We start from the raw sequence: 12,097 nt of genomic DNA, 5'->3' as shown, positions 1-12,097 counted from the left end.
GGCAGAACCCCATGGAGAGAAGGCCGGCCGGCCTCGGATCACGTAAGATGCCCCTTAACACCCTGCGTGCCCCCTCCCTTTTACTCTGGGGCTGCATTGACCAGGGGCAGAGACTTTGGGTGGTTTTTGGGTTGCTGGATTCAAGAACCAAAGGGAAAGGACACAGCCCAATTTGCTGGGGTGGGTTTTTTGCTCATGGTTTGTGTTATGAATCCTGTTTGTGGTGTTTTTCCAATTTAATACTGATGTCATTTACCTCATGTTATTAAACATTTTCTGCTACACTCAGACTCCGTGCTTGCGAGAGGGGAAGTATTGCCTCTTAGAGGCACCCACGGGGTGGTATGTAATTGTCCCAGGTCACTGGGTGGGGGCTCGAGCTGGTTTTGCATTGCGTTATTGAAACAGAATCCCTAGATACAGAACCCGGCCCTTGTTGCTGCCAACTTAGATGGGAGAAGGGTTACACATACATCATTCATGCAAGAAACCATAGCTTTTCCATAGGATTGCATTGCAATTTACAGATGCTAGTTCATCTTTAGTTCCTACCAGGAAACCAAAGCATGCACAATGAGTTGATCCTAACAATGAATGTATTCTATGACACTAGTGAAAGAGGATCAGATCCAGAGTGAGAAGGACATGAACCAAACTAATCTTCTCAGAGTCAACAGAGAAAATGAAATAGTGGTTCCAAATCTGAGCAACTCACATATGCAACCACACATTAAGTACGTTATTGAACAATTTCCCCCTGGTGTAACGCTACTGAAGTCAATGGAATTGTACTAGGAATAAATCTGAAAACCACTACATTTGTTTGCAAACTTCCACTGATCCAAATAGCTTACATTATGTATGCTATGAGAATCAGAGCAACATAGAGGGTACAGCGATTCCCTGCAGAGAAAGGAGAATTATTGTTTGGAAAAACAAAGAAAATCCCAGGGACCCAGTTCTTCCTTGCAGAATATCCTGAGGTGAAAGAATGAGACCCTGTAGAACCCAGCACAAAAACCGTGGACCAACAGCATACATCTTGAGTCCAGCTCCAGACAGCAGTTCAGGCTGGTGAATATTGTTACTGTTTCTTATTTCATGATGGGCAGATTAGCTACATTTGCACTAACCAAGCAGGTACTGAAAGATCAGACATGTAGCTGAATATCCATATATATTGTGCCAGGGAATTAATAAGTGTGTTTTCTGTACATAAACACACACAATGAGAGGAATGCTGGGAATGAGAGAGGCCAGGAAAAAAAAACAACTAGCAGTAAAGATTTCCATAACTCAAAACAATGTGGAGAAAAAAGACAGTTTATGAGTCTGCAGAAAAGGACACTCACATCTATCTGTAGTTTATATACATTAAAACATGTATTGCTTAAATTTTTGCTAGAAGTTTTCACAGTTACATATGGTCCAGTGCTCATACTCCCATTACCTGTGCTTCAGATTCAGTACTCTACATCCTTCAAAGCAATAACTAATCCCACCAGCTAAACCAAATAAGAGAAGTATGGAAGTGAAGGATAGGAGTGAATCAAAATAACAGATTTTAAGGCCTTTCCTGCAGAAAACCACTGTTCCCTTTTCTGTGAATTTGTGGGTGGGTGGGGATGGTAGATGATTGTCCTTTTTGTGTGTGTGTTTGGGGCTCATCAGCATTGTTTTTCATGTTGCAATGAGCCAATCTTGCTTATCTTTTGCCTGAATGCCCTAACTGGGGTGGGTGTGTGTGTGTGTGTGTGTGTTATACTTAGTATGAATCCCTACCCCATTGTCAAAGGAGCACATACACCCTAAACTAATGTCAAGCCCTTCCTAGAATATAGCTTTAATGGTATCTCAAAAATGGTTAACATCATCCTAAACTTCCTACCTGAGCATATCTTTCTCTGTGGTCTCCTTGCTTGATCTGCTCTGTGCTAATTCCCATTCTCTCTAGATGGCAAGGCCTATCTCCCTTATGTCCAGGGTGGAACTAAATGGGCCACACCTGCCTCAAGGAGTTATTAAAACTTCAGCTGCTTTTTGCAGGGATCTAACAACATCTGCGATTGAGTGGGTCAATGGTATTAAAAAAAAAAAAAGCAAATGTATAATGACTTTAGTATTTAACCGAAAAAGAAAAAAGTCATTCTTCTTCTATTATTAAAAGGGTGAACAATTCTTCCACATTAGTATTGTCTATTCATTTTTCAACAACTCACAGTAAAATTAGAAAAGCTGCTATTAATGCTCCATAACCTATTTTATAATCTGCTGATTCTTAATGTTCCAGATAATATGCAAACAAACCATTATCAAATTTATTAATTTAAGAAATGAGGACTTGGTGAATGGCCTTATTTTGTTTGAAATGTCTATGTTTTATAGGTTGTGGGTGGGTAACAACATGCAAGGATCATGTAACACACATTTCAGAACCTTCAGCAGTATCCCTCACCTGCCAATGGAGAATTATATTCCAGATCAATCCAAGGGTCAGTTTATGATTTCCATCCACTATGTCTGTGCTTCCAATATTCACCAAATCAACCTATTAGAGAAATGCAAAATAAGCACTGTATGAAAAAGTATTTGGATACTAGTGCATTTTGTGAAAGAAACCATGACAAAAATTTAATTTCTTTTGGATTTTGAAAAATATAGGCATTTGAAGTAGTTATCTGATTAATCTTGAACCAGTTTGTTTAAACCACATTTTAAAACATTATAATAGGTTGGGGCGTTGTTTTGTTTTTGTGAGGGTGAATACATTGGCAAAAGTAAACATTCAATGCTTATTTGAGAAATGGAACAATTGAAGTGCAGGCAAAAAGCAAGTGGCAGAGTTAGCGATATGGAGATATAACTATCCAAGCTCTAAAGTTAAGTGAAAATATAAAGTTAAAATACAATAATTAAATACAAATCCACCCCTACATGTTAATGCAATATTAAGACTGCACAATTAAAAATCACAAACAAACACTTCAAGGAAATACACACAATAAGGTTCACACAGCAACTTCAAAACTGTCACTTTGCACATTTTGTTTTACAATTTAAATTTTGCCAAAAATAAAAACCCTCTAGTAATATTGCAATGCATATTTGGCAAGAAAGAAAAAAAGAAACAACATATATACAGCCAGCCCCTTTAACATTTATGTGGGAGATCCCATTTTCTTCTTTCCTGACTTTGTGATTGCAACGTAATGTTTCATTAACTGTTTTGAGATGTACGAGAGACCCATATTGAAGTCATTGAGAGTTTTGCCAGCAGATGATGCATTTTGGAGGACAGGGAGGAGGTCAAGGCTTTTGCCTGGAGCACACCCTACTGCATTTCCCAAATATGACTCTCTGAATTTGCCACTCCAGCACAAAGAAGAACAGGAGTACTTCTTCTGTTCTTCTTTTTGCAGATACAGACTAACACGGCTGCTACTCTGAAACATCTCACTCCAGCACGTTACTCTGGGGTACCCCTCCCCCTGGGGGCCTGGTCCTTCAAGATGCTGACTACTCTTTGTTAGGTATTGAGCACCTTCACCTCTCATTTCTTACATTGGGAGACCAGGGTGCTCAGTATATCAAAAGAGGCAACACCTTGTGAAATCATGTCCTGAGTTTGAAACACTTTTCTCAAGTATCTTTTTTAACATGCAAGTCCAACTCCTGTATGGCCAAAACTGTATCTAGAGTGAGACTATGGGGTCAACATCATGATCTGCACTCAGCATGTAGACTCATGGAGCCCTGTACTAGACCGCTAACTCCTGAAACTAGTAGAAATAATTTCTGCATGATTGCCAGAAGCAGCCACCACAAGGGCACAGGCTGATTTTGCAGAGTTGCTATACACCTGTGTGGGGGTCATTTACACTAGCCTCATGCCCAAAGCCAGAATTTTTCCAAAAAATGTAACTTCTTTTTCTTAACTGAAAAAAATCTGAGAACTCAGAATGACACTTTTTTTCTTTGAGAATTATGAAACTGTTACAAATAGCAGTGTTTGAGTCAGATCAGAATCAGATCAGTAGTCTCTCGGTACACTTTCCACGAGGACATTAGATGCCATTCCTTAGATGACAAATGGGCTCTGAAGTTTGACTTGCCTAGGATGAAATCATTTAGGACATCCCCTACACATTCTGTACCCCTTAAGGATCAGTGTAAACAGAATGACAAATCCACACATATTTTGTCACAATGCATTTGGCTGGCCATTGAGACTTGTTATATATAAGCCAGAATAATAGTTCCTCAGGGTCTTAGAAGTCAGTCTACCAGGGCTAAAGTGGAACAAGTTGCCTGCCTTCAGAACATTTCCATTTTAGAAACCCGTAGGGCTTCTACCTGGAGATTTGTACATAATCTTACACAGCACTATTCTCTCAATTTAGCATCTAGATTCAAGGGTTGCCTTAAAAGGGCAGTCCCGCAATGCCTGTTTCATTACTGCTTCTCAGTTCACTTACCGTATGGACTGATCATTAGATTGCCACAAGTGGGATTCTCACTACCCCAGCCATTACTGAGGGGGAGCTGTGAAGAAGGACTGCTCCCCCAAACCAGAAAGAAGGAGCAGGCTTTCCTGTTATGTCTCCTTCCTGTAATCCCTGGGACTATAGAGAAGCAATTTTAAGATGCACATCAGAAACTCTTTGAATATAGTCCCCTCTGGTTATTTATACTACCCATTCACCTTCTTCTCCCCTTTTAGGACTCTAAAGTTTAGCCGAAGGACTTGGAACCACATGCTCCTTTTAGAGTCTTGGCACCAAATATTTGGTGCTGTAATGGGGCACTCCTGGAGCTCAACAAATGCTGCTTTTCAGAGGTTTCTGAAGCTTCGCAGTATACACATCCTACATGCGTGACCATTCAGAGGCCATGGATTCAAAGAACTACAATTGCGGGAGAAGGTTTTTTAGAGAGGGCTTTTAGTTTTATAATCTGACACTGCATAATATACATGATGAAGCCTTAACTTATTAAAAGGCTCAATTTTAACCTCATCCTAAACGCCCTTGACATACTCATAACTTTATTTGAAAGAAGCTTGCTGTATGAGCGGTACTTCCTGTACACATTAGAAAGGCACTGTAGCTGTGTGCTAGAATTTGAATGAACAACCCACTAGCACATTTTCCTAATGCCCCAGTAAACAGATGTTTTAAACAATTTTAAAAAGTAATATTATACTGTATGCATGTAATGAAGAGTTTTTAGCACATTGACAAATATTTGTCCACTGAATTTTTTCAGAGCGATATACAATTGTCTATCGTACATAGCATCCTTTCAGTGATGCAGAATTGGCAACTTTAAAAAAAATCATTAAAAATGCATGGCCTCTCGTAAAGATCTCTATTACCAATTTAACACTCCCATTAAATCACTTTGACTTATGCACAAATGCTCAGCTAGGTACACGTTACCTTAGAGTTAGAAAATCAATGAATCCATGTACCAGCTGAACTCAAGCACATTGAAAGACTTACTGTACCTATCAAGAAATCCAATAGAATATGCGGCTCAGAATGCGTGGTTACTATTCCATCACAGCTTACTGGGTTTTAAGTGAATGTTATTATTTATTTGAATTTATTCTTGGGGGGGTCAGAGGGGAGGGTTGTGATACAATTAGTTGGCCACTAAACATGTCTGATAAAATTATTGGTCAATTAGAATGCTTGTAAGAGGTAGATACTTTGGGAATATTTACTCCAACATTAAAAGAAGCATATTGGCCCGATGCGTCAATCTTAACAGAATAGAATGGAATGTGTGGGTTTTTTTAACCTGGCTCACATCTTTAATGTTGTTATCCCATAAACACCTAAAGAAATATACTAGAAATTATTTCTCCTAAGAAAAACCTCAGATTTTTAGACATCACTCTACCGTATTTTGAAAGCAACTGTTTAATGAGTTGAAATTCTGATAGCTAGAATCAACTCCTATTTTACTAAGGATGACTTATGGTAATGAACACTTTTCATATTTATTGTAACACCACATTAACAAAGAATTGCACTGGATCAGGCTTCAAATAGCATTTATTACAGATTTATTATTCAGCTACTTTAAAACCTGCTGCCAGAAAACATCTGAATTATATTTGGCACAAACAGACAGCCGTGTTGCAGAACCCATAGATAAGTTAAGTTACATTAGTACCATTGCTTTGATGTATAGTGGACTTTAGAAACTGTATCCTGTATCCAGGGGTTGAGCTATCACTTATAAAACATTAAGCATGATGTCTAATGCATGTTCTGACCTTGTCCAGGTGATTACTTACATTATTTTTCTGCAAGACCTGCAGTGCTTTGTTGACATTGTTCAGAGCATGAACTCTTGTGGAGCCCTTTTCTTTTGCCTGTAAGCATATTTAAATTAAAAAAAAATGCTGAATATAATGAGACCACTTCTTTAAGTTCAGGGATTTGTATTTTACAAACTTATGACTATTTTGGAGATGATACTATAATTATTTCTATATATATGCAAAGTAGAATTTAAACTACTAAATAAAGACAATTGTGCAACAAACAATCTTAATTTGAGGGCTAAATTGGTTATTGACATTTTTTCAGTGAACATATAATCAAAATGTATATAGGAATCAGATAAATTCAGGTTATTTTTATTATGATTAATCTCCCCTGCCACAGAACAATTTAGGAACATTACCATGACAACCAACCAGATAAGCATCAGCATGTATAATATTTGCAAGTATCTCCTCTCTGGAATGTGACTCATGTTGTCAGCTTGTTTCCCTACATTTATGAGAAAGTTTAAGAGAAAGCTCTCAAGCTCACGAAAAACAAAAAGGAAATGCAACAGGCAAGAATCCAAATATTTTTGCTGTGTTATTTTAGCATTTACATGTTAGTAAGGGCAGATTTGATTCCCTTTAGTCAGGTTACTTCAAGACATATATTTTAAATGACAACTCTGAAAAAAGTCTGTCTAATTCTACACAATTTATTATAAAACCAATTTCTGTATATCGGAGTTAAACTATTTAACTGAGAAAGCCTAGCTTCCCTTTAGTGTACAAAGGGGATATCTGCTTCACATCCTTAGTGCATGGCCATATTGTTACCATTTGCACCTGCACTATTATGAACCTGCTACTCCCAGGCTCAGTTGTGCTCACCAGTCCAGGGAGAGCTCCAGGATTAATTCTGCTTTAGGAAGGAAGAATCCTTCTCAAATCCTGTCTACAGTAGGAATATATATATTTTTAAATATCCCATCTTTGCTAGCATTTGATTCAGCTACACTAACATTAGCAACCCAGAGTCCTCATGCAGATGGACTACTACCTTCTGCCATCATTTGTCAAAGAGGAAGAAGAATTTTATTTAATTTTTTTTTAAAGAATTAAATTTAAAGAAAAAAGCATCCCCAAATAAATACAAAATATAAGCAAAGATCTAAGTTGGAGGGAGAGAAATATATTATGCTCAAACAAAGAAAATAAGAGGAAAAGCGATGCTGCATACAAGTTAGAACAAATCTCCAAAATATGATTTTATCAAAGCTTTTGAGGTTTTCCCATAATTAGCTGCATATATGGCAATCATTGACGATATATTTCATCATGTGTGGCTGATCAGATAGAAGATAGTATAAAGTGTAAGAATTAATATGGTCACAAAATGTTTATCAAATAGGTCCACGAGGTTTTGAACAAATATCTCTAGTGAGGTACTAAACAAAACAAGGGGTCAAAGATTAAATTCACTTTTAGAATACATACTTAACTGTGGCACCTGTCCAATTTAGGCCCCTATCCTCAGAGATGCTGAGAGCCTCTACCAGTGCTTAATTTGTGTCAGGGCTGAGCCCCGGCACCTCTAATCTTGGCAGTTCATAGCCCTGGCATCTCTAGGCTTGCTGCATCAGTTATGAAAGTAAAAAATTTGCTTGAGCCCCGACATGTCTTTAGTTACAAATTAAGCACTGCCCTCAACTACTACTGAAGTCAATAGGTGTTGATGGTGTTCAGCATGACTCCGGATTAGAGGCTTGATCCTAACAGATGCTGAGTTCCCTCAACTCCTACTGAAGGCAGGATTAGTTGAGGATGCTCAGCACTTTGTCCGCTGTATCCATTGAGAAATACTAGTGTGATTTTAGCCAACTATCAATATCTTACAAGACTGTCATGTGGAAAAGTACAGTAAGGTTTGTAATTACAAAAATGTATACATACAAGTTTTTGGCCTGTAAAACCTTCAAGGAGCTCCAGAAGTCTTCGTCCATCTCGAAAATCATTAAATAGGTCTTCAATATAGTGCCTCCCAAACTGCAATAAATATAACAATGGCATGTTGTTAGCTAACCCAGCAAAGGATAGAAATGGTTATATTTCACAATATCACTCTTATTAAAATGTGAGGTTAGAACTATGGAGTTGTGAGCACTTGTACATTTTAAAAATGCAGAATATATCAAAACATTGCTCTACTAAACATAGCAGTTGTCCTACAAGACGAAACAGGAGACTAGCTTGCATATAAATTGATACAAATAAGACTCTCTTCTCACAAATGTCCTTGTTGAACAGGCAGTGTCTAATAGCTGAGACCCTAATTTCAAAGTAACTTAAAATGATTTTCACTTGGTGAGGAATGCACACCACACATTAATTCTCTAAATTACAAGATAGTCATTATCTGTCTGAAACTTATAAAAAGCCAAATATTTTTGTGCTCCCACTATTAATTTATACTGTAATAGCAGAACTCTACACTTAGTTATTGACAACATCCATAAAGCTGAGAGGCAAACTAGGCTTGCTGATTAAGTTGCAGGGGGAAAAACAACAGGGAAATTAATTAATATTTGCCAAATGCAAAAGGAGAGAAATATTAATTTTAAACGTCAAGGAGGATCTTTTACACAAAGGTGAGAAACAAAACCCCCAAAACCCTATCAGGCCTTGGCTACACTTGTGGATTCACAGCGCTGCCTCGGCAGCGCTGTGAAGCGCGAGTGTAGTTGCGCCGCCAGCGTTGCGAGAGCTCTCTCGCAGCACTGCAAGTACTCCACCTCTCCAAGGGGAATAGCTTGCAGCGCTGCGAGTGAGCGTGCAGCGCTGCAGGCGCTGATTACACTGGCGCTTTACAGCGCTGTACTCGCTGCGCTCAGGGGGGATGTTTTTTCACACCCCTGAGCGCAGCAAGTGCAGCGCTGTGAATTGCCGAAAACAGCTAAGTGTCGCTTCCAAGTCTTATACTCAAACTGTAGATGAGTTGAACACCCTCAGCTGTCATCTGAATCCATGTTAATTGAAACGTTCAGAACCTTACAGGATCAGGCACCATGGTTAACATTTGGACACTTATTGAATCATACCATATACGGGGGAGTGGGGGGTAGTAAGATTCCCTCCCTTGCTTTTCACTGGCTTAAGAGGGTGAAAAAAGGTGGTTTTTATCTTTTCTAAAATCAAGTCAGGTTTTTAAGTTAATGCTTATGTCACTGACTAATGAATAAAGTAGAATGAAACAGCAAGATGATTTTTATAATGTTTAGCTGATGTGTGGTTTTACCTTCACATTTATTTCATAACTGATATTTTTGTGACTTTATATTAGAGCTGGCCGAGAACCAGAACAAAAACTAATGACTGTTTTGTGGATGCTAAGATTTTGGGTTGATTCATCTGTCTCTGAGCACAATATACTTGCTTATTTGTGAAGCTTCAGAGATTGATTTGTCATGAAATATCTGTATTTTGATTCACTGGAGATTAAGCCACACCCTGGATATAACTGGGCCTTTTATCACAGATCTGTGTGGGAGTAAGAGGCAGTGAATCAGTCACTCAATAAGGAAGCTTAATGGTTTTGGATTTTTTCTGTTCAGAGTTACTCACTCAATCACTCCAGTGCTCAGTGCAGCTCACTCTAACCAAATCTGAAGCTCCAACATAAGCCACTAAGCTAATAACCCATACATTGCCATTTGATTGCCTGTGAAATGTGTCAGATGATACTGAATAGATTCATATGATTCACAAAGACAACCCCTTCCAATCTTAGTTAAATTTTCTATTTAACAAATAATATTCAATCTGCTCCGTTTCTTACAGTGTGTTTAGAATGATAGACAGCTCTGATAGAGTGTTTTACACTGATAACACAGGAACATGATTTAGGACATCAGACAATCACCTGGAGAGGCCAATAAAAAATTCTATACCCAAATGCCCCGATGAGGACATGCACCACTGACAAAAGAAGCATAGTGTGCACATGCACAAGCAATGTGTAATCCAGGGGTTGGCAACCTACGGCACGCGTGCCAAACATGCAAGCCGATTTTGAGTGACGCTGCTGCCTGCCATGGTCCCGGCCCCCAGCCCCACTGCCCACCGCTCTCCCCTGCGGGGGCAGGAGACAGAAGCTTGGGTTCTACAACCAAAAGTTCCTTTTTCTGTGCCCCTCTCTGCTCCCTCACCATACCCCACTCACAGTGGTTGTCCTTGGTCAGTGAGGACCCAGGGTTCAGAGGTGCAACTGTGTGAGTTCACTGCACACCCGGGGAAGATGGCACCTTGCTTGCACTTGCTCTGGCTGGCTGCCCTGCCAGCCGTAGTTCCTTGCCACCTGGCCCTCCCACCAACCACGGTTCCTCTCTGCTGGCCGCCCTGCCAGCCACTCGTTGCCTTGCCATCTGCTCGTTCGCCGGCTGACAGTCAGGCACCTTCTCGTGCCACCTGGTTCTTTGCTGTGACCTCTACACATCAGTCTCTTAGTAATTTTCAGCTCTTTGCAGGCTGGGGTAGAAACACTGTCCCATCTCAAGTAATTTCAGCACTCATCTGAGCACTTTAACATAACAAAGAGGCTCCTAAGGAAGCCTATTTAGCTCTTAGAACAGTGGGGAGGAACAGGTTAAACCACACTGGGGACCCTGAGGCTATGTTTACACTATGCAGCTTTTAGTGACACAGCTGTGCAACTACAGCAGTGCCGGTAAAAGGCACGCAGTGTAGCCACTGTTTGTTGGCAGGAGAGAGCTCTCCTGCTGACAGAAAACTTCCACCCCAAATAAGTAGCATTAGCGTTGTCAGCAGGAGAGCATTCCTGCAGACAAAGCACTGTTTACACCAACTCTTGTCAACGACAACACTTTTGGTGTGTGTGTGTGTAGCACCTCTGAACAACAGTTTGCCAGTGTAAACAAAACCTGAGAGAGAGTCCACACCTCCTGGCTGGGATACCTGTCCCCACCCTTCTTACTGTCACGGGGCTCTGGCATGCATGCCCCTGGCTTATCGAGGTCCTTTCAGCTGAGGGTGACCTCCTCATTTGGGATAGGTTAAACACAGTTCTGCTCCCCTTTATTCATACAATAAAGACAACAACATTGGTAACAGCATTTCACTATCCCTGCGTTCAGTACTGAAGTGATTTGTAGCCCAACACCAGCCAAAGTTGATTACTTTGAGAAACACTGCTCTATCTGCTGGATATCTAAGCAGAGTAGGTGTGTTCATGTAAATACAGTTTACTCCTGAAGTCTCTCCCCCTCCCAGCTAGCTGTCAGGGGAGAATTCATTCAGACCCTGTTTACAAATGTAATAACTGTGACGGCTGTATGCCAACGTAACTTAGGTTGACATAATTTTGTAGCCAGACATTGCCTTAGTGATCACATTAGCCTTTAAGTGATTTCCTGAATCAAGGCCTAAAACTGAATGGCCAGTGTAACAAAAAATGTATGTAATCATCATTTATGAAAAGTGGATTTGATATTTAAAATGATGGCATACATACAATGCTGAAATAGTACAGTTGCATTCTTTTTTTTTTTCCTTTTGGCTTAATCTTGTAGGATAAAAGTCACCCTTGTGCAGGGAGCCAGCACAAGCCATAAGTATATCTCAAATCTCACTTAAGCATTATTTGGAGGGATTAAGTGATGCACAGACCTCATGCAAGCCCTCTACATAGGGATGAATCTCATCCATAAATACTTTAAATGCAGCATTCTGAGAAAAAGAGCATGACAACATTTTGGTAACGGAATATAATGATTATTATAATCCTATTGCTTTGTAACCAAAAAA

General features: G+C 39.7%; 1 protein-coding gene across 22 annotated transcripts in view; it reads right to left on the bottom strand.

The window, feature by feature from the left end:
• The window catches only part of DMD (dystrophin), a 2,010,563-nt gene that overhangs the window by 1,458,483 nt on the left and 539,983 nt on the right, over positions 1–12,097 (bottom strand). For all 22 annotated transcript variants that reach the window (XM_065590838.1, XM_065590858.1, XM_065590878.1 and 19 more), the window contains 3 exons: positions 8,231–8,323; positions 6,305–6,382; positions 2,456–2,548 (listed from right to left, as the gene is read on the bottom strand). In XM_065590838.1, the coding sequence (XP_065446910.1) occupies positions 2,456–2,548; positions 6,305–6,382; positions 8,231–8,323 (264 nt within the window). The remainder of the gene's footprint in view (positions 1–2,455; positions 2,549–6,304; positions 6,383–8,230; positions 8,324–12,097) is intronic.

This window comes from Chrysemys picta, chromosome 1, assembly GCF_011386835.1.
Source record: "Chrysemys picta bellii isolate R12L10 chromosome 1, ASM1138683v2, whole genome shotgun sequence".
Taxonomy (NCBI): domain Eukaryota; kingdom Metazoa; phylum Chordata; order Testudines; family Emydidae; genus Chrysemys; species Chrysemys picta.
Note: the sequence above shows the minus strand (reverse complement) of the source record. Positions and strands in the feature narration are given on the sequence as shown.